The 24,275-nt window shown below is 39.7% G+C and overlaps 1 protein-coding gene across 3 annotated transcripts in view; it reads left to right on the top strand.

Moving 5' to 3' along the window:
- The window catches only part of fbln1 (fibulin 1), a 68,533-nt gene that overhangs the window by 21,523 nt on the left and 22,735 nt on the right, over positions 1-24,275 (top strand). For 2 of the 3 annotated variants that reach the window (XM_088340637.1, XM_088340636.1), the window contains exons 7-14: positions 3,915-4,052; positions 4,179-4,316; positions 6,063-6,206; positions 8,433-8,558; positions 8,642-8,767; positions 16,405-16,524; positions 16,590-16,721; positions 18,225-18,348. In XM_088340637.1, coding sequence (XP_088196763.1) covers positions 3,915-4,052; positions 4,179-4,316; positions 6,063-6,206; positions 8,433-8,558; positions 8,642-8,767; positions 16,405-16,524; positions 16,590-16,721; positions 18,225-18,348 — 1,048 coding nt within the window. Of the gene's footprint in view, positions 1-3,914; positions 4,053-4,178; positions 4,317-6,062; positions 6,207-8,432; positions 8,559-8,641; positions 8,768-16,404; positions 16,525-16,589; positions 16,722-18,224; positions 18,349-20,534; positions 21,300-24,275 lie in introns of those variants that run through there. The other variant, XM_088340638.1, reaches the window with a different exon arrangement.

The following is a 24,275-nucleotide window of genomic DNA, read 5'->3' as shown; positions in this document are numbered from 1 at the left end:
TTCTCTTACTTTCACCATTTTTATGTTCCTCTGACAAATAGAACATTTAAAGAAAGACTGCAGGTACGAGTATGTCTCTCTTCAGAAGTCCCCCACTCCCTTTTACTTTAACATTGTCAGGACCGGAACTGAAACAGGACTATATTGCGTTGTGTTTCTCACAAGTTTCATTGGAAGAAAGAGAAAGGGTTGCGCCCACGATCCGGGGATTGCTGGACGCGGGAAGCAGGTCGCCCTGAACGCGGAAGTGGATCTTCCATGGCGAGCGATGGCGGTGTCGGGTACGGAAAAACGGGTCAGTAGCCGGGACAGGCGAGCAAAAATGTGGTTGGGGTCGTAAGCGAGTCGTAAGCCAGAGACGAAAGAGTAGACGTGGTCGGGATCAAAAACGGGTCGTAAGTCGGGACAGGAGAGCAGACGAGGTCGAGATCAAAATGGGTCAAAGCCGGGGGACAGACGGGAGCAAAAAACAGGTGGGAGTCAGGGTCGAAAAAGGCTTGCCTACTGTTAACTGAGGTTCGCAGACGGACTGACAAAAGGGGACAGATAGGAGTGGGTTTAAATAGGGACAGAGAGCCAATCAGAGTCCGAGGCAGTTGGCGCTAAAGGAGCGGGCACAGGTGATCATGACAAACCTAGAGGGTTCTGCCCCGAACAGCTCCGATATAAAAAAGATAAAAGCAGATAGGTGCGATGGAACATAAAGCATTAGTTGGGCATTGTTAACACATACTTAATAGAGAATATATTTCACTTTCATCTTTTAAGGACACCTCAAACGACGCACCACACCTTTAAGGTACAATCCCAATACTTCCCCTTTAACTATCCACTTGTTTATCTTTTTATAAGTACTTTTTAACTTATTCACTGCCAACTTTTGAAAATACTCATGTTAAATCATTTTAAATATAAATAACTAATTGTAATTAATCCCATTTCTCTGATAGTTAACTTCTAGGTAATCATGTAGGTAAATAACATTCAAGTCTCTTGATTTTTGTGTTGTTGTCTTTCTCTATTTTCTAGTAATTGTTGGTAAATTGTATATCCAGGATTACATATGTTCGCCTCGCTGAAACTGATCAGAGACTTCTGTAACCATCATTTGCAGCTTAATTACTGTTGAGTGGATATAAACTGGAGTGGATCTTTGACTCCTGTAGCATCCATCATAGCTAAAATTTTCAGGACCAGAACGGAAACAGGACCCAATTGCGTTACGTTTCTCACAAGTTTTATTGAAGAAAAGAGGAAGGGGTGTGCCCACGATCCGGTGTTCACTGGAAGCGGAAAGCAAGTTGCTCTCGTACTCGGATTGTGATCCGAACACGGAAGTGGATCTTTCGTAGCGAGCGATGGCAGTGTCGGGGACGGAAAACGGGTCGGTAGCCGGGACTGGGAGAGCAAGGCGTGGTTGGCGTCAGAAATGGGTCATAAGCCAGAACGGGAGAGTAGACGGAGTCAGGGACTAAAAGAGGCCGTAAACTGGGACGGGAGAGCAGACGTGGTCAGGATTAAAACGAGTCGAAGCCGGAGACAGACGGGAGCAAAAACGGGACAGGTGGGAATCAGGGTCGAAAAAGGCTTGCCTAGAATATACTGACGTTCGCAGGCGGACTGACAACAGGGGACTGACAGGACCGGGTTCAAATACTGACAGGGAGCCAATCAGAACCCGCGGCAGTTGGTGCCAAATGAGCGGGCACAAGTGTCATGAACCAGAACGGACTCTCGGATCCAATAGCGTTAGTTTCAGAGTCTTTATTTGAAAGAGTTGTTGGAGCTGGCTTGGGACGTCGGCGCTTGTTGGTCGTCAGCCTCTTCGGGCGGAATGGCAGCTCCGTGACGGAAGGTGCAGCTTAGCAGGTAAGTCGATGGCCGGGGCGGGAGAGTAGGTCGCAAAACGTGGAATGGAAATAGGTCAAAAACGAGAGACAGGCATGAATCAGGCAAGACGAGTCGTGGGTACCTTTTAGTCTGGCGAAGCACTCAGGGATACAAAGAGTATACCCGGACGTCCATCTCTGGACGCAGACCGCTTAAGTGGAGAACGTCAGCCAATCAGGAAGTGCGCTCCAGCGCGCCAAACGATTGCCCTAGGTCACTTTACCTAGGCAATAACGACAAAAGGTGAATCAGTATTCATGATAAAATGGATCTTTGACATCTAGGACAGCAAATTGTTTGAAGGGAGGGTGCATTGTTTGAGGTGGCCTTAAAAATTTGAAAGTTAAAAAAATTCTCAATTAAGTGTGTGTTAACAATGCCCAACTCAGGGTTTGTAAACCATTTTTCATGGCCAAAATCAAGCACTTTCAAGGCCAATTTGTCAATTTCTCCAGTACCTTGGAAAGAAGAAATCCAGCGCCAATCAAAAGAAAGTTTTTCGTTTGTTGGCTTTGATGACTAAAATAAAGCAGCTATCTTGCTGCAAGCACATACTTGATGCTATTTTACTATCTATGATGTACAATCTTTTTGTGTCAATGGGCTGCTATAAACTGACATAAATTCTGGTATTCTGTATTCAACAACAGCTTCAATACGTCACACTTGTTTACAAACACGGAAAAGGTGTTGTGTAATAATGAAGTTCAATACGAAAGACATAAAAAGGAAAGAACTGTATGTATAGAAGCAGAAAAATGAGCCAAATCTGGACTAATTTTAATGACATTGATAGCTCCGAAGCAGAGTGTGCATTCAATCTTAGAGATTGTTGATCTTTTGCTTTTTATTTTACTTATTTATATATTTTGAATGTTTTTCAGAAATTGGTTGAAATAGAATTGCAAACATTTTTCTTTTTGCATTTTATCATGTACTCATAACATTGAAGAGTTAATATTTTTATTTATATTTTTTTATTTTATATTCTGTCCAAATTTGAAGTTATATTTGATTTGTACTTTACATTATTTTTTGTTGATCTGTGAATATTTTAATGTATATTTCAAGCGTTTTGCAGGGATACTCAATAATTCGGTGCATACTATTTTATTATTATTGATAATACATCATTAAAATAGAAAAATCTGAGGAGCTGCTTGGGAGCCAAAAGTGAGCCGAGCTGAAAGAGCTGGAATTCCAATTACTAGTCTGATAAGCTTGTCCTCTTGGATGCAACTGTAGGGGGCAGTACAACTTCACATGACAACTCAATAATGAGGACTGGAGCCACTATTGGCATCATTTTTAAGCACTAGTTTATTTCTTATTTTACATTTTTCTCCATTTAAAAGGGTGGTCTAATGAGTCAGACTGCCAGGAAACACAGAAATGGAAATGATTTCAAGCATTTTCCCTTAGCTTGAAACCACGACATGAACATTTAAACATTTTCAAGGATTTCAACCACCCGTACAAACCCTACCAACTGAGTTCAAAGAGCCTGTCTGCTTTTATCTTACTTTTATCAGAGGGCAAAACACATTAAGTGAGGGGAGTGCTGGAGAGTGATGTCAAAGCTTTTTTTTTCATTTCTATTTGTCAGTCCAGCATGAAAATTGTGAGAGTAGGAAAAGGCCTGCTTCTAGTAACGTCCAGACACCAACCCAAAAACCATGAAAGATGAGAAAACTAGAGTTAATTCAAGTGCGTCAAAGAAATGCACATACTTTCTTCCTCATGCAATGTGGCTCTTCAACTCCACCCGGGGGAGTAAAAGCCCACATCTCTCTCTCTCTCTCTCTCTCTCTCTCTCTCTCTCTCTCTCTCTCTCTCTCTCTCTCTCTATACTTGCGTCGTAAATGAACTGACTGAGGCGTCAATGATGAATGAAGGCAAGAGATGGCAGCAGATAGTGACAAAGTTCCAAATTTACAGCTCCTTCAATATTAGCCAAAGCCTGTCTTACTAAATAGCCGGGTCCGATCCCCAAATTTACATGTCCTCCTCTTGTAATCTCATAGACATCAACGAATGTTTATTGGGCGCTAGCAACTGCCACGTGGGCGAGCGCTGCATAAACACCGACGGTTCCTTCCGTTGCCAGCGAGAGGTCAGCTGCGGAACCGGCTACGAATTGACCGACAACAACAATTGCAAAGGTGGCGAGTCGACCAACTCCGGCTATTAGGCTCTTTTCAGCCTCTCCGGGTGTATCCGGGAGTCGTTTGTTGTCGTTTTGCGGGGGTGAACACTAGCTTGTCCAGCTGAATATTTGTCTTTTTTAGATATCGACGAATGCGAGACCGGCATCCATAACTGCGGCCCGGAGTTTGAATGCCAGAACACGCAGGGGTCCTTCCGTTGTCTTCCAAAGGTCAAATGCGGGATAGGTTTTATTCAAGATGCACTGGGAAATTGCATTGGTGAGTGGCAGATTTAATATGGGACGAACAATGTTTTTGCTCAGAACTCCTGGTGTAGTCAAAAAATAGGAAACATGAAAACAACTTTTAAGCCTTAGTGTGAATTAAAACAGCGCCCCCTTAGAGATGTCAAATTACTTAATTCATATAAATGAAACACAATCAATTCCATCAATAAGCAGACACACATGTCCTGTCTCAGACATATTCCGCTTTTTCCACCGTTTCCTTCTCTAGCCAGTCACGTTCACCACTTGGATGCAGGCTATAGCTTGCCCCTAAGCAATAGTGTTACTTCGTTTAGAAACTTTTCCCATTAGTGGCTGAAGTAAGCCCCTTACACAGACTCTCACCAACTCCAGCAATTTTCTCTGTTCAGCTGCTCTGGGTGCATCCAGCGAGCTGCAAACTTTAATGGGGTCTTATTACACACTGTCACTTTAAATAAAGAAAAAAAGGAAGTATGGGTTCCACACCATATATAGCATGGCGGCACAGTGGTTAGCACGTGTGCGGCACTGCTCTGAGGTAATGAGATCGAACCTCCTGTGTGGAGTTTGCATGTTCTCCCCATGCTTGCGTGGGTTTCCTCTGGGCAATCTGGTTTTTCTCCAAAAACATGCATGTCAGGTTAATTGGGCAGTTCAAATTGTCCCTAGGTGTGAATGAGCGAGCGAATTGTCTGTCCCTGTGTGCCCTGCGACTGGCTGGCAATGAGTTGTTTCTCCTGCCCACTGCCCGAAGACAGCTTGGATGGGCTCCAGCACCCCCACGACCCTACTGACGATAAGCGGTGCAGATGATGGATGGAGGGTTCCACACCAAATAAATAAATAAATAAAAAAAAATAAAAAAAAATATAAGGACTATATCATGGTTTTAAATAAATATGTTCCTGTTTTTAGCATCATATCTTTGAATATACTTACATAATTTTACCTTTTACAACATCTCAATCTCTCATCTCATCAGCTGTACCACTTATCCTCATTAGGGTCGCGGGGGGGCTGGAGCCCATCCCAGCCATCTCCGGGCAGTGGGCAGGGGACACCTTGAACTGGTTGCCAGCCAATCGCAGGGCACACAGGGACAGACAACTCATTCGCTCATTCACACCTAGGGACAATTTGGACCGGCCAATTCACCTGAAATGCATGTTTTTGGAACGTGGGAGGAAACCGGAGTGCCCGGAGGAAACCCACGCAAGCACGGGGAGAACATACAAACTCCGCACAGGAAGTCTGGAGCTGGATTTGAACCCACGACAGGTTCCCATGACATGAACTGTGCCGCACAAGCGCTGACCACTGCGCCACCGTGCTGCCCTTTTACAACATAAATAAGTTTAAATTTAATTGGCAGTGGGTCGGCTGAGGATCTACGCATTTATTTTAAACATGAGTTTATTGTATTTGTTAATTTTCGAGTGTAAGTATGATAATTTTTTGATTCTTTGGGATGCAACACTAGAATGTTCTTTTAAAAAAAGAAAAAAACGTTTGACAGCCATAGAAAATACAAAAGCCGTGGTCTTTTTTTACTACATTGTCCTCTAGTGTATATTCAGTGTAATTGATAATGAATATCATTATACCAGTTCCATCATGTTTTGAAATACAGTACTATATCTTCCATTCCATGAGATGTATTTTGATAAAAACAAACTTTATGCCTTACTTTTCACTGGTTAAGGTTCTCAATTGTTAATTTGACATTTTAATTAAACTATTTCCATCTCCATCGCAGATATCAACGAATGTATAAGCCAGACAGGCCCTTGCCAACGAGGCCAGATGTGCCTCAACACAGCCGGCTCGTACATCTGCCAAAGAAATTCTGTCAACTGCGGTAGAGGATACCACCTCAACGACGATGGCACACGCTGCGTCGGTAGGAGATATTTATAACATTCTAACTATTACAGTAGATTGACGGTATGGCGAGAGATAGAAACCGATGATAATGAGTTAGTGTTCAAACCTCCCACCCACAGGTAAAAACATCAAAATTGTATATAACTCTTACTCATTTGTATAACAAAGTAGTTAATCGTAAGACTGCTTATTTTGTTTACCTTTGGTGTGCCTTGACTTCAGGTGGTCGATTGGAGTAGCAGGTGGATGCAGGGGAAAGGAAACAGTGACTGCATATTAAAAAATAATCTGATTTTAAAATGTACACTAGCGAGGATTATCATGATCTAAGATGGACATCGCAAAGTAAAATTGCCCTTCGGTAATTAATTAATTTCTTATGAACCCCAGCTGAAAACGTAACATAACCAAATAGTGTATAGTAGTAAGTTTTTTTTATGTTCAACAAATGTGCACATGATTACATGAAATGGAAAAGAAAAATTACATTTGATTTACCCTTGGTGTCACGTGTCTAGCGCTGGCCAAATGGAGTCGCGGATGGATGGAGGGGGTAAGATGGCCGATTAAAAACGGAAAACTGATTTTGAATCTTCCACCTGCAAAGATTGTCATGCACTTAGATTTTCTTGTTTTCATTTCCTCTAGTTTAGTGTAGATCGGTTACAACCATGTTACTGAGCAAAGGTAGCGATTTCTTCATATTTCTTGATGGTCTCAAACTTTGTTTCCATGATTACCATGTTTAGCTTCTCCTTTAGCGTCACCGTCTTGGGACTCATGGTAAATAAATACACAAATACATTAAATAAATAAATAAATATATACATTTTTGCTATGACTCACAAAGTCTATATGAACTACACAAGAGTCAGAATTTGACCAAGAGAGAGAGAAGCATTGTGAGAGTAAGTCCAGCCAATAGCTATCGATATCTTTTTGACCAATAGCAGAGCAGACTCTGATATAACGACCAAACGCAGACAAGCATCTTAGAGATAATGTATAACTCATACACACAAACACCGCAAAGTTTGAATTATATACGTTTTTGGGAACGCAAAATAATTTGTTGTCGATTTTCAGAACATAGTTAACGATATTTAGAAGAATGATCATGAAGCACTGTTTCATTGCAGGATTCATATTGATAAGAATATATCTAATTTTTTTTATCCGATTTCATATCTTTTTAATATCTAAATATTGATGTATTTTTAGAATGTGTACAAGCAAAATGACCCGGCATTATCGCGCCGTCAAAGATTGGGTTCAGCTGCTTGGAGTGGTCGGTGATCTGGAGTTGCGGGCGTTAGAGATCCAATGAAAGCAGACCACACAAAATCAGATGTTTATTAAGTTTGTTGGTATTTATTTGCGGCGCCTTGACACGAAACCTAGCCAAAGACACTTGTGGAGGCCTAGAGTACAACTCTGTATTTTAGCACCAAGACCGGTTCAGCTGTTTCGGAGCCTATTAGTCACATACAAACACACGCACACTACCACATACACAGACACACAAATAGGGATTTATAAAGTAGTTTATATAGATCATTCATGTTAAGTTTATTGTATGTTATTTTCTATTGCATTTCATCTTAGTTTATACATTTTATCTTTAAGGTGCTTTTGAATGTAATTTCTTATTTTACACAATAGAGTATATACATTGTAAATGTTTAATTTAGTACCTTTTATATTAGATATTAATAACTACCAAAAAGGAATTTTCCATAGTTTTCTACACCAGTTTACAGCAAACTACAAAGTACGGATTTTCTATGAAAAATACAAAAATCCCAAACAATACAAATCAAGCAATGCTCATTTTTGTATTGTCAATAGAATGTTCCTTGATTATTTATGGTGCAATAGGTTTTAGATCAGGGGATGGTGTAATCATAGTCTGTAGTTTGCAATAATCTGTGGTCTGTGCAGCCCTCTGAGACTCCTTGTGATTAAGGGAGTCACAAATACACATGACTTGACTTGACTTGATGTCATCCAATAGGGAAAATGCCATAAATAGGAGAAATAAACGTCTTATTCCACACTGTAAAGTAAAAATGCGTATCCTGGGGTGAACAGTATCACTTTCAAAAGGGGACTCTTGGGAGGTCCTAGCAGCTAATATGGAAGAATTCGATTCAATAGAAGAAATATGAAAATGTCATGAGGTGGGGACGCCGAAACCCGGGTTCTACTGAACACCTAATTCTGATTTTTACTTACCTCGAAGACATTGACGAGTGCAAAGGCCCCGAAACGGTGTGCGCGGGTCACGGCTGCGTCAACACGATGGGCTCTTTCCATTGCCAGTGTGACAACGGCTACAACTTCAACAGCATCAGTCGTCTCTGCGAAGGTAAGCCCAGAAAAAATAAAAATAAATTAAAAACAAAACAAAACATGAAATCAGCCCATTGCTTGACGGCTGTCATGTCGTAGATCTCAACGAATGCAGGCACTATCCCGGACGACTATGTGCACACAAGTGCGAAAACACGCCGGGGTCCTACAAGTGCAGCTGCACCAACGGCTTCAAGTTGTCCAGGGACGGCAGGAACTGCGACGGTAATGGAATTCCTTTATCCCCAGTTATGCTTTGAAGGCCCAGTGTGTAGAATATAGCTACCACTAGTGGTGTTAAAATACTTCATTCAATTAAATAAAACACTATTGATTCAAATAATAAGCAACAACACATGTACTATCTCGTAAACATGATTTTTCTTAAAAGAATATCGAATTACTATTCTTAAAAACAAAAAAATGACAGTTATTTTAGCCCGATCCCTTAAAAATATATTTTCTGACAATCAATAAAAATCTGTATTTTAGTAAATGAATCAAATTTCCTGACAGGGTTTAACTAAATATAGAGGAGATATATTTAGCCAGTGCCTTAACCTGTTGGTGAAATTGGAGGTTCGATAATCGAGAGAAAAGTCTTCTCATATGTGGATAAGGAAAATGGACAGGAGCCAGCCTCGTGGAGGGAGATACAACTTTATTGATGCGTCAATGAAGATCTCAGAGAGCTGGGAACATGACAATGTTTTTAAAGCTGGTAGCGACGATTAAGCTTCGGTTACACCCCAAAAGGCGGTCCTGTATCACGTATCAAGTACAGAGCGTCCCGTCCCTTGCACGCTATCTTCAAGGAAACTTAATGTCTGCCAAGAGTATCTTCAAGGATGTCTACCCGACCTTTTCCCACAACTGTAAGCAAGTCTTTCTAAATTTCTACATGTATGCAAATCTATTCTACATTTCTACATGTATGCAAGTGTATTTACCACAACATATCCCCCCATTGGGAGTTTATACTCCCATTCTGAACAGAAATTAAAATCAAAAATGAATACAGGGTAGTGGTAAAGTATTACAAATCATAGACATCAATACACGGACAGAGTTTACGCGAATCGAAAATAAAATAAAATTCTGGCGGTCAGCCTGCTGTGATCATTCTAACTTTCATTGTTCATGTCTCATTTACAAAAACCCCCAACACTCCAAACATCTGACTCATGCACTAACCCCCCCTTCACTTATCTTTATCCGTACATACTGGATTATACACGTGGACCGTCGACGGTTGATCGGTACGTGATAAAGGTAAATGAATAAATGAACTGATAAGTGAGTGATAACAAATTTTGGTAACAGTCGTCGATACATTTCAAGATGAGTGCATGACTGGATAGTGATACAGCATACACATCGGCCTTTGGCCTGACCCCCGCGAACATTTTGAAGACCATGCACTGTCGTATTCGTCAACGGGTGTCGTGAAGTCAGATGTTGGAGTGAGTGTTCATCCCAGCAGGCATCACGCTCAGTTTCCATGCAGCCAAAAACCCGGAAGCGACGATGCATCCTGACCATCCCAGACAGCAGCTTGCTCCCCGGCAGTGTGACATACCAACAAAAGAATCACAATCAGAACCCAATATATTTGTTGCTGTTATTCCTAGTGCTATATAGTGTGTTGCGTGTGTAACAATAGTGCTAATTGATATCGTATTCAGTCCAGATCATCATATGTGTCTCTTTCCGCAGATGCTCCATTTTTTATTATAATGTAGACTGACTATTAACGTTGCCAGATAAAATTCAAGGCGTTGAATTTAGTTGAGTCATCTGTTCTTCCTCACTAAGGAATAGGCTTGGATATTTAATCACTAACTGTGCTCATTGAGCTTCTGCCACCCTAGTATTGCCACTACTGTCATTTGTTCTCCAAAAGTCTTAAGAATTCCTCTTTTTAGAATAGGTATGGCACAGAAACACAACAAACACATAATTATTACGACAGTTAGTACAAAAATTTCCCCCTTCGCTAACATACCATCCCAGTACCCAAATGTAGACGAGAACCAATCAAGAGATACCGTTCTTTTCAGTATTTACTGTCACTTCATTGTTCAACTCACGAATCTTTGACAGTGCTTTTGTGAAGCTTCCTGCTTCGGCTGTGTTTAAAGGTATATAAGTACAGCATTCCTCCTTTATCATATGACACACGCCTCCTTTACTGGCTAAGAGAAAATCGAGGGCCTGACGATTTTGCCAGGCCATCCTAGATGTCTCATGTAATTGTTCTCCTATTGCACTAAAGGCCTCGTTAGTGTAATTAATAAAACGTTGCTGGTTGTAATAAATGTAATTAATCCATTCTGCGTTCTTATTCGGAGTTATCCAGATACATATCGATTCTAATCCAGACTTAATTTCATTCCTAGCTTTAAATTCCTCTGGAATTCCTCTCGGTTGTCCGATGGTATCTAGCTATACACGTCTACCCGGAACATATGCTTTCTTTACTGCGGCCAATTGTCAACAAAAATATTTCATTCAATTACCTTTTCCCCTTTACATTCCTTCCTTTTGTCACTTGCATGTCCCCCTCTTCTCTTTTCCTCAATGCCTACTATCTCTCCCCCTTTTTACCTTCTTTTACTAACTTTTATCTTTCTGTATTTGTAACTTCCTTACTTGCTCTGCCAACAATCCATTTTCCACATAACTTTCCCTTCTCCTACGCCCTCTAACACATGCTTTTTAGCCCACTAGTTTAATGGGAAATTGACATATAACCATCTCACTTATTTATTTATTTATTTATTTATTTATTTTTTGTCTTTCCAAACCAATTCAATCTACTATCTTAGCTTCACCTACTTAATGTGAAAATGACGTGCATTGATCTACAATGATTCATCTTACTCATTTTTATTCGACTCAATGAATTTTTCCTCCATATTCAATGAAAAGAAAGAATTTACTCACGCTATTCCACTACTTTCGTATAACAATGCTTTTCATTCTCAAATTACTCCATTCCAATTCACTCAATTGGATTTTTCCTCGTCTTCACATTCCTCAATTTTCCAATTTTGAACTGAAAACCGGAATAGGTTAACTTTTTTCTTTTCGTTATTATTCTATCCTTTCTTGGTGTTATTCTGGCATTAACATAATCTAAAGCACCTAAAATAACCAAACATAATTTTTCTAGACCTTTCACCCCTAAATTCATCGTTTTCCAACTGAAAAAACATTTATTTTTCTGGGAACTCCATAGGCTCTCGGACGTTATGTTGCACACCCTTAGCGTCAAAACGATTTCTAAAAAAAAAAACGAACGTTTTCGATTCCTAACGAGACGTGCTATCGGTTCTATCTAAAACAATACATTTTAAACCGTCTTCCTCTTTAAAAACGTTTTTCTCGTCTCAATGAGTACTGTATTGTTCCCTTTTTCCTTTTCCTTCGATATTTTTCTGTTAATCCTTTCAGTTACGTGGGCCGATTAAACGCTGGACAACCATATAGACAAGAAAGATAAGAATACAGGAAAGAATACAAACACTTACAACATTGAACAAACATAAAACATAAAACAAGACAGATGGCCCACAAAAATTTAAGTTAATTAGCCTCTTTTTTTGGGTCAATTTTTGGGAGTATATGTTGCGTTTTCAGGAAAATGCAGGTCATTAAAATGAATCACATCATGAGGCCGACTATTTAGAATATTTATGATAATGATAGTAATAATTCTACTACTACTAATAATAATAATGTATGTCTTTTCTGGGAAGTCAAAGGACTTTTGTCATTCTATGATAGTACGTTGCTCAATTTAGAGGTTTCCCTCTGGATCTGGCACGCAACCAGGGGAGAGTGGTTGAACTGCACATAACCGAGTTAGGGTTATGGTTTTCCTCTTCTACACAATTTCCCGAATTTTACGTACTGGCCGTGCACTCATTTTTGGCTGTCGGCGTTGTAACCTCACTCTCCAGTGCTGTCGCCGTGGGTGTAGGTTTCTCTGGACTTTGGTGTGTCGGTACCCTTCTCGCCTGTATCGTCACATTAAGGTTTAACATATTATCCGTCACTTTAGCCTGTACTGTCGTTAACACATTTGGTTTCTGGTAGTCCATCGGCACTCCGACTGGTTGCACGTTTCTCTTTCGTCTGACTCATCCCATAATACTCGGAATTTCAGTAATTCAAACTTCTCTTCTATCGCAATTGCACTATTCATACACGTCCTTCTACTCAATCAAGGAAGCAAGGTTTAGGGCGCTCTGAGGAGAGGGATGACTGAGTATGGGCGCCAAGAGTGGACTGAGAGTGTGATCGTGGCCACTGTGTTGTGCGGTGCAGAGACGATTCAGTTTTATTAAGACGACAGCAGTGTGCGTGTGTGTGTGTTGTCGTATCGATACTAATAACTAAATGGAGTGGAATGGAACTATGATGACTATAACATGAAACCAAACGAGACGTCACGCTCTATAGAGAATTTATCGACCTATTTCATCATCGCCTACAATCAGCTCAAAATTTTTTCCAACATTCTGCTTCTTAAAAAGAACCTAAAAAGAAATCCGTCATTAAAAGCGCAATTAACCACCAGTCCATCGTCCCAAAAACAATGGTTCTAAGTCAAGGGTGGGCAAACTTTTGGCGTCACGAGCCTGGGGACACATCCAGTTTTTCTCATTTACAGTTATGATGTTATATTTCATTATATTTATTTCATGTTTATCTATTTTGCGTATATGTATGAACCCCTACTGAACACCAGCATACCTTCAGGGCAATTGCAGTTGATTCAACAAGGTTCGTTTGCTTTCGGAACGGACTAATCCCGTTTCAATCCAACTGATTCAAATTGATAATGTGTTTCGATTTACAATAGTTCCATCATTCCATATTTACTGCTAGAACCAATTAAACGTATAAGTAGAGGTACAACTGTGTTATTGTAGTTGTGCACGTATGTAGTATTTCTGTCATGTCCAGCATGGTCGCCGTGGCGACCGTCTAATTTGCGTGTGTCCTTCTTAAGGGCTTGCCCGTTCTGAGTAAAAGCCTGTTTTATGAGTATTCCTAGTCTGAGTTCCTGTTTGCCTGTAGGCCAGTTGCTGTTTTGTTTTTTCCCTGAGCGTTGGACAATTTTGCTGAATAAAAGTAACTGGTCGTTAAGCGATTGAGTCCTGGTCCGGTCTGCACTTAACTCAACCATTCCTGCAGCAGTATCTTATAATATTTACAAAATAAGATGTGTATGCTGTATCACTATCCAGTCATGCACTCATCTTGAAATGTATCGACGACTGTTACCAAAATTTGTTATCACTTATCAGTTCAATTATTCATTTACCTTTATCACGTACCGATCAACCGTCGACGGTCCACGTGTATAATCCAGTGTGTACGGATAAAGATAAATGAAGGGGGGGTTAGTGCATGGGTCAGATGTTTGGAGTGTTGGGGGTTTTTGTAAATGAGACATGAACAATGAAAGTTACAGCAGGCTGACCGCCAGAATTTTATTTTATTTTCGATTCGCGTAAACTCTGTCCGTGTATTGATGTCTATGATTTGTAATACTTTACCACTACCCTGTATTCATTTTTGATTTTAATTTCTGTTCAGAATGGGAGTATAAACTCCCAATGGGGGGATATGTTGTGGTAAATACACTTGCATTTGTAGAATAGATTTGCATACATGTAGAAATTTAGAAAGACTTGCTTACAGTTGTGGGAAAAGGTCGGGTAGACATCCTTGAAGATACTCTTGGCAGACATTAAGTTTCCTTGAAGATAGCGTGCAAGGGACGGGACGCTCTGTACTTGATACGTGATACAGGACCGCCTTTTGGGGTGTAATCGAAGCTTAATCGTCGCTACCAGCTTTAAAAACACTGTCATGTTCCCAGCTCTCCGAGATCTTCATTGACGCATCAATAAAAGTTGTATCTCCCTCCACGAGGCTGGCTCCTGTCCATTTTCCTTATCCACATATGAGAAGACTTTTCTCTCGATTATCGAACCTCCAATTTCTCCAACAAACCGACTCAAATTTCAGGCCGAGTCAGGCCTCAAATGTCAATCATTATATTTGGGTCGGGCTGGGCTTCTCTTTTGCTGTTTATTTTTCTTTTTTTAATCTACAGTGGAACCTCGGTTCTCGACCATAATCCGTTCCATTTCTTTGTACGAAAACCGATTTGTACGATCACCGAAGCCGTTTTTTCCCATTAAAAGTAATGTAAAATTGTTTTAATCCGTTCCAACACCCCGAATGTTTACCATGAACGTAAACATGAAGCTAACCCAGGCTAATCGTACGTTCGCGTTAGCGTAATCTTCCGTACGAAAGATTACGCTAACATGAACGTGTAAAAATAAAAAAATCAGGTTGTTTACACGTCATTTAGCACCCGGGTCTCCACAACAAGTGGTGAGCGGTTAAAGGATAAAGAAAATAAATATGAATAGGATTTCTTACCGGTCGGCAGAAGCCATGCTGTATTCCTGAAAGAAGGGAAACTCGCACACCTTCCTCATATTTTGCTATTATTTCTTTCTTAAACGCAATAGTTGTACGCACTACTCCTCTTTTTTCACCTGTAACAAATTTGCTGCTTGCACCAACCTTCTTCCGAGGCATAATTAGGGGTTAAAACACTCTCTTCACCGCTTTTGAAAAACAAAAACAGAAAAGGAGTGCGCGTTGCTGTGACAGCAGTTCTTCACGAGGGGTGGGGGCAATCTACACTCGTACGCCGCTCAGCGTCGCCCCTAGCGTACCGGTGTTCGAACTCCGATTTTTTAAACGAAAAGCGAAGCAAGAATTTCTCTAAATTTATGTTCGAGGACCGGTTGTTCGAACCGAGAGGCGTTCGAACTGTACTCCCTATTGTTCTTTTTATCTCTCTGCCTTTCTCTTTAAAAGTACTGTACAACCTGAAAAAGGTTACCATCAACTGTTAAAAAAAGATCAAAGAAAATTGTTGATTAATGTAACCTGTGCAGGCACAGAAATATCCATCCATCTATCCATTATCCGCACCACTTATCCTCAGTAGGGTCGCGGGGGTGCTGGAGCCCGTCCCAGCTATCTTCGGGCAGTGGGCAGGGGACACCCTGAACTGGTTGCCAGCCAGTCGCAGGGCACACAGGGACAGACAACTCACTCGCTCATCCACATCTAGGGACAATTTGGACCAGCCAATTAACCTGACATGCATGTTTTTGGAATGTGGGAGGAAACCGGAGTGCCCGAAGGAAATCCACACAAGCATGGGGAGAACATGCAAACTCCACACAGGAAGGTTTGATCTCACGACCTCAGAACTGTGCCGCACACGCGCTAACCCCTGCGCCTCCGTGCTGCCCACACAGAAATATAAAGGATTTAAATGTACAGTGGTTGGCACATTCGCCTATCACGCGAAAGGTCCCCGATTTGAGAACGGGTAGAGACATACGTTGGCCTGGAGAGGGATGGGCGTCACCAGGCTGTACTTGTCCAACACGCACCACAGGAAATTGTGCCCCTACAACACTAGTGGTTAAGGGATCCAATTAACCATCCAAATGTTTATACAGTCTTGTTTAACTTAAGTTTTGTTACAAAAGACAGGCTTTTCATGTCACATGGTGGATAAAATAATAATAGTAATAGTCTTTATAATACAAAAGACTGAGGATAAGCGATGCAGATAATGGATGAATATATATTAATGAATTCAAGTTAAGAGTTTGTTAAAATATTTCCAGAGTGTATATTTCGAGCTGCAAAGCAATTTGAAACTTCCCATCCATTATATTCCTTTTTTTTTGTTTTTAACTAGTAACAATTTCATATTCTTGAGCATCTTTAAAAAATTTCTTTTTTAGATCTTAATGAGTGTGAGAGTAACCCTTGCAGTCAGGAATGCGCCAATGTGTACGGCTCATACCAATGTTACTGTCGCCGTGGTTACCAGCTCAGCGACACAGATGGGGTGACGTGCGAAGGTAAAATTCAAGGCACAAATTGTCATATCACAACAAAAAAGCTCAATAATGATATTTTTCCTTAGATATCGACGAATGCGCTCTGCCCACCGGAGGTCACATTTGCTCCTACCGTTGTCACAACACCCCCGGAAGCTTCCACTGTTCCTGCCCCGTTAGCGGCTACACCCTAGCACCCAATGGGCGTGGCTGCCAAGGTAAAATATAAACCAGACTATATAAGGTGCACCCCCAAATAAATTGTCTTTTGTGATATATGTTATAAGGCGCACTGGACTATAAGGCACATAGAATTTAAACAGTAAAGGCTAGGTTTGCAAAAAACTAAATACATTTTCTATTATTTATTTCATATTAAAAAATACCATATTACATCTGGTGTTAACACTTACATTTATGTTAGCACTAAACAATTAACATAAGAACCACAAGAGGGCACTCAAAGACAACTCTGTATGTTTCTCAAAGGCAGAACAGTTACATTATGCAGTAGAATTTAGCAATAGTTCAAACAAGAGTACGGAATTTAGTAAAAATAAATAAATACATTAAAAACAACAAAACTAAAAAAAAAAAATTTACCATAACAGTGTCTGAAATAACGTCTGCCCGGACGCCTAGGGCATGCATCTTTTACGTTGGGCGTACAACTAACAAAACGTCTCCGCCCGGGTGGCCGACAACTTTTTCAAGAAAAAAAAAAATCTTTCATTTGGAAATTTCTGAATTTCGGTTCGTTTGGCAATTTGCATACACGGCAATCAGAAGCCTGCATCGAATAACTTCGTGCTTGCGGACTTTCCCGAGTCTTATAAGGTCGTGCATTTGCGGATCATTTTCCGAAGTAGATGCACAGAGTACACAATAATAATGGATAAGTGGTTAGGAATCAAGCCAAAACATCAGCCCCAGAAGAAAGATTCAAAAGAAGCTAACAAAATTGATGACGCTAGAAAACGTAAACATACATTAAAAGCATCGTGGAAAGAGGAGTTCACATGGCTTGTTGCAGACGCAACGCAACGCAACCATTGCATGAATGAAGATGAGTAAATACAGGTACATACTGATGGCAGATGGAAAACAGTGATGTCATATACATGGAATGAATGTTATAAGTAGATTTATAATAAACTTAATTTTAAAGTGTTGTTCTGTGATATATTCTGATTATCAATCCTAAATAATTTGCAACAATGTTTTTTTTTTTTTGCGATTAGTCGTCTTATTGTGTTTCAAGTTGGCAAAAATGGGGCAGGCAACTTTATGGCTAGTGTCCGCTAACTTTTTGTCACGAGTTTCAGGCACTGACCATAAGTAAAAATCTGTATTCACGTTTCATACATAAGCAACAACAAAAGGGAATTTTCAATGAGCGTTCGTGAGTGGGGGTCTGAGCTTCTGTTCAAGTTCTGTACTTCTTTTTTGTTTCCTTTTAGCACCAAACAATTAACATATTAACCACAAGAGGGCACTCAAGGACCACACTTCATGTTTCTCAAAGGCAGAACAGTTACCATATTTAGTATCATTTAATTGTAGCTATGTATTTCCAATTTTATCCACAGTATTTTCCTGTATATAAGGCGCACTTTCATATTTCTGGCCTATATGAGTTGGGTGTGACTTAGCCTGGAAAGTATTGTATATCATTATTTTTGTTTTGGTCACCCTAAAGTAATTTTTGATATTTTTGGCAGATAAGGACGAATGCGTGGCGGGGACGCACACATGTGCAGAAAACCAGAGTTGCTTCAACGTGCAAGGTGGTTTCCGCTGCCTATCGTTTGATTGTCCCGATAATTACCGAAAGGTCGGGGAAACGTAAGTGCTCATTTTCAAAAATGTTAATTGATGTTGTGTGTTGTGTTGTTAACGTTGATGCTGTTTCAAGCCCAATTATGTGTAAATATTGAATCTGCTGGGTGTAGTTTTCTTTTTTTTTTTTTTTAAAAAGTTGAGGAAACCCCTGCTGCAATGAGTAGAAACTTGGAAAATAATCACCGTGTTATAATGCTCCCCCAAGTAAAATTTTAATGTTCCTAGTCAAGTCAAGTCATGTTTATTTGTGACACCCTTTATCACAAAGAGTCTCAAAGGGTTGCACAGACAACAGACTATTGCAAACCACAGACTATTATGACACCATCCCCTGATCTAAAACCTACATGAAAACTCAAAAACCTCAACATAAGGAAAATGAAAAAACCTTGAGAAGGGACCGCACATGAGGTAATCCATGTAAATATTAAATTTATGTTTCCTAAAACAAGACAAATAAGTATATTTTATTTTATTATTTATTACAAAAAATACATTATAACAATTTAAATGAGCAACAATCTTATTTTATAATTCTAAAATATTCATTTATTGAATATATACCTAAATTGAGTGCAATTTTTCTGTCTGTGGGTGAGTAAAATTGACTTACTTCTGCTATAAAAATATTATTTGATTATTTAATTTAAAATTGACGTTTAAACAAATTGTTGTTTTTATTTTGCTTATTTGGATGATTTAAAACACATTTTCAATAAAATTATGAAAACATAATTAAATGAAAAAAAAAACTTAAATAAGATTGTTTTGCAACAATTAAAAAATAAACATTAAGGAAATGTATGTAGTAAAATAATCAAAATGATTTGCCAGAATATCATGAACCATTTTTAAAAATTTTTACAACAAATAGAAAATATATAATGAAATACACAATAAAACATGAAAAATATAGCGTCAAATGACAAAAAAAATATTTAAGATTTTTCTTTTTAATTTTATAAAAAAATAAATTAAAAAAATTAAAATATATAGTAAAATAAGAATAATACAATTTAAAATGAACAAAAATATCTGGAATATCAGCATTGTAAATAATATTTTTCTCATTCAACAAAAACTTAGATAACAGTAATTAAAATAATATATAGAATAGTCAAATAAGAAAAGTAATAAAGAAAAAATACTTAAAATGCGGACAATCATTATCCATATCAGAATATTAATGGTTATTTTGCTCATTTTGCAACAATTTAGAAAGGAAGAGTAAAAATACTAATAATAAAGAATCTAAATAACACAGGGCAGCATGGCCGCGCAGTGGTTAGCGCGTGTGCGGCACAGTTCTGAGGTCATAAGATCAAACCTCCTGTGTGGAGTTTTCATGTTCTCCCCGAGCTTGCGTGGGTTTCTCCGGTTTCCTCCCACATTTCAAAAACATGCATGTCAGGTTAATTGGTCGGTCCAAATTGTCCCTACGTGTGAATGAGTGAGCGAATTGTCTGTCCCTGTGTGCCCTGCGGCTGGCTGGCAACTAGTTCAAGGTGTCCCCTGTCCACTGCCCGAAGACAACTGGGATTGGCTCCAGCACCTCCGCGACCCTACTGAGGATAAGCGGCGCAGATAATGGATGGATCAATAACATACTTATAAAAATAAGTAAAAAAACTTTAATGAACAAAATATCTAAAGACTATATGCAGCACACACACACGCACACAAATAAATTAAAAAAATAAAATAAATAAATAAATATATATATATATATATATATATATATATATATATATATATATATATATATATATATATGTATGTATGTATGTATGTATGTATGTATGTATGTGTGTGTGTGTGTGCGTGTGTGTGTGTGTATAAAAGATGATATAGAAGACGCAATAAAAATCCTTTAAAATTGTCCATTGGTTAAAAAAAGATAACCTTTTCTGCGTCTTTTTATATTTTGCTTGGCCTCAAATAACGTCATTATGATAATGTAAAATATATGAGTCCAGTCCGGTCTGTTAAGATTTTCATATCCAAGTAAGGCTCCACATTTTCTAGACCTGCATGATTCCCCACTTTCCAGTTGCCAAGGCACCCCCACTGCATGCCATGCACGGCAACTTTAATTCACGTTATCTCTTTTCTCACACTCTCTCTGCTTGTTTTGTTGTCTCCCTCACTCTCACCCCCCTCCCCAATATCCCCTACCTCTGTATTTGCAGTCGATGCGAACGCTTGTTTTGCAATGAGTCTGTCGAGTGCCTGGCCCTGCCGCTGAGAATAACCTACTACCACCTCACCTTCCCCACCAACATCCCCGTCCTGACCAACATCTTCCGCATGGGCCCTTCTCATAGCGTGCCGGGCGACCAAGTGCACGTCACAATCGCTTCGGGCGACCCCGACGGCTTCTTCAAGGCCGACAAAGTGGCCGGCGGTGGCGTGGTCTCGGTTGCGCGCCTTTTCCAGGGCCCGCAAGACTTTGAACTGGCCGTGGAGTTAGCGCTCAGGCGCTACGGCACGCTCAGCACCTATCTGGCTAAAGTTCTAGTTTTTGTAACCCAGGACCAGCCACGCCTCCCTTATAACCCATTATTGGAATGAGGCTTGCAACAGAGGGACGATTTTTAGCGTCATTTCTGCAGGATATCAATTTTTGAAGAATTATAGAGTCAACTCATGACACAGTAATAAAAAATACATCTTATAGGAATAGTTGCAGTTAGGAATGGGTAATATGAATGATTATTTTGCTATTTGATTCTTTTTTTTAACTTAAGGGTGGAGTGTGTCATTTGAGGTGTCCTTATACTTATACTTGTTTTCTCTATAAAATGAGCAGTGCAAAATTTTGAACTTTGTTATTAATCTCTGCTGCCATATCCTGGCTAAAAGTTGAGATTGCAGCCTCAGTCAGCTCTTTAACGATGCAGGTGCAAGTACGTGCATTTCTTTGACTGGGAAGAATAAACTTGTTTTTCATCTTTTTTGAGGTTAAGTTGGGTGTTTGGACTCTACTAGCAGGCCTTTCCCTACTTTCACCATTTTCATGCTACACTGACTAATACAAATTAGAAAAAACCTGCATGGACGAGATTTACGTCACTCCCATTCATCATTCTAATGCAGACCTGGGCACTCCGGTCCTGGAACGCCGTATGTTCTGCATGATTTTTGAGGTTTCTCTGATCCAATACAGGTGATTCCAATCACCAGTATCGTTAACGAGCACTTGCTAGCTTGCTAACGAGGTTATAATTTGTATCACCTGAGTTAAAGAAGAGCAAACTTCAAAATCTGGCAGGACGTATGGCCCTCCAGGACCGGAGTGCCCAGGTCTGTTCTAATGTGTTCCAACCTGAACAGCTCTGATAAAAGTAAGATAAAAGCAGATCGGCGCAGTGGTTGCCAGCCAGTCGCAAGGCACACAGAGACGGACAACTCACTCGCTCATAGAATAGAATAGAATATTATAGAATAAAATAGAATAGAATGGAATGGAATGGAATAGAATAGAATAGAATAGAATAGAATAAAATATACCTTCGTTATTATTGTTACAAATGGGGTTGAACATATTGTGACAACGAAATTGGACGTGGCACTCCAGTTACACATTTAACTGTTAGGATACAAAAATAAAAAGGATAAAAATATAATTTACGCAATATTTACACAAGAAAGTGTGGGCATGTAAAGGCAGAAGATATTTACATTGGGTGTTTACTTACAGAATGGGTGTTTACTTACAGTATGTTCATTCACGCCTAGGTACAATTAACCTGCCATGCATGTTTTTGGGAATGTGGGAAGAAACCGGAGTGCATGGAAACCTGCGTAGGCGCAGGGAGAACATGCAAACTCCACACAGGGAGGCTGCGGTAGCTGGACTTAAACCCTGAACCTCCGCACCGTAGGGCTGCGTGATAACCACCTGTCCGCCATACCGACCCTCTGTGATATAATAATCGTCATATAGTCCACCTCAAGTGGTTAATAACATTTCATTTTACAATAACTACGTTGTCACAAAAAAAAAGACACCTCTTCCTTTGGATGTTATAATTTTACAGAAATAAAAACTCCTACCATAACAAGAATAAACTGTTGATTGTATGCAATAAATAACATTATAACAAGCATTTTGCAGTCACTTTTAAGACTGCAGTAAATGAAATGATCTGCATTTATATAGCGCTTTTCAAGTCAATGAAGACTTCCAAAAGCGCTTTACAATGTGCTTCACATTTACCCATTCACACACACTCACACCCCAATAGCGGCCGTGCAGCCATGCAAGGCGCCAACCTGCTTATTGTGGGCTTTAGGGGTTCAGTGTCTTACCCAATGACACTTCAACATATAACACGGAGGAGCCGGGATTCGAAGCTGCGATCTCTTGATCCCAAGACGAGCGCCCTACCTCCTGAGCTGATGCCGCCCCAGTAGAATTCTGTAGTATAGTATTGCATAATTATAATATGATATCACTCGGCAAGAATAAATACATTGTACAGATAAAAATTCATAATATTTGGCAGATATGATGAAAAATCGTGACTGCCACAATTGAATCCGTTTTATAAGCATAACATCGCCAAATGACACAAAAAGTAGGGCAGCACGGCAGTGTGCGGCACAGTTCTGTGGTCATGAGACCAAACCACCTGTGTGGAGATTGCATGTTCTCCCCGTGCTTGCATGGATTTCCTCTGGGGACTCTGGTTTCCTCCCACATTCCAAAAACATGCATGTCAGGTTAATTGGCAGGTTCAAATTGTCCCTAGGTGTGAATGAGCGAGTGTGTTGTCTGTCCCTTTGTGCCATCGACTGGCTGGCAACCGGTTCAGGGTGACCCCTGCCCACCACCCGGAGATGGCCGGGATGGGCTCCAGCACCCCCGCGACCCTAATGAGGATAAGCGGAGCAAATGATGGAAGGATGGACACGAAAACTAATACAAAAAATGAATACATTTTTGTTTAAGAATATTGGAGCATTTTTTAAGATAATGTTGAAATGAATGCTAGATGAAAGACAAAAATAAAATCGATTTATGGTATAAAGAAGGGGTTCCGAACCTTTTTGAAGCGATTAGCGTGAAAGGCTCCAAGTTAATGTGCATTTAAGAAATAACGAATTGTATTATTACAACGTTGTTATAACGTTATATCATGCTGGAATTAGAAGTAGGGTTGACAAATCTTAAAACGTCCTATTTGTTAAAAATCAAATTTCCTAGAAAATCACGGTGACCTATCACTGCTGAGCTATTGTCAGAACCAGTGCGTGGGCTACTCAGGTGTTCTTGGGGAGCTACTCGGTGACCGTTGTCTTTTTGTTAACATTAATAAATGATTTAATAACTAAAATCCCATTCACAGAATGACTCCATGACTAAGTTGAAAGTGTAATTACTTCCACTAGATGGCGCACTTGATAAGCGTAGATTCTTAACCCACCTCGCCAAGTTTTATGACTTTCGAGTGTATCGGTTGCATGTTAGAAGTTTGCTGATTTATGTTTCTGGTTGATGTGTTGGCTGAGCTGCTTTGTAATAAAACAGACATCAGGCATGTATAGCACGCTCTTTTGCGATGACGGATAAAATTAAACACAGCGAAGTGGAGCAAAGAAGCCAAATCACACACACATCATCCTCGTTCTTCTTGAGAAAATACATAAAACTTTTATATTTCTATATTATCGGTAGATCATACGACAGATATTTTTATTTCCTTTTTCATTCCATTCTTTTGGTATTTTGTGAATGCTCCAAGTAAAGTTTCGACATATGTCACTCATAGAGTAAATCTAGATTTTAGCAACTAAAAAAATATACCATTATCAAGTTGATTTTCCTTCCGAAATTGATCCAGAAAAAGGAAGCAATTACGCTCTTGTTTTTAACGATAAATATACATTCACCCACTCTGGGGTGGGGTCGCAAGGGTGAAATTGTT

This window comes from Urocampus carinirostris, chromosome 7 (genome assembly GCF_059441175.1).
Source record: "Urocampus carinirostris isolate Australia breed hairy pipefish chromosome 7, RoL_Ucar_1.0, whole genome shotgun sequence".
In the NCBI taxonomy this organism is placed as follows: domain Eukaryota; kingdom Metazoa; phylum Chordata; class Actinopteri; order Syngnathiformes; family Syngnathidae; genus Urocampus; species Urocampus carinirostris.
The sequence above is the reverse complement of the archived record's forward strand: the minus strand, read 5'-3'. Positions and strand labels throughout refer to the sequence as shown.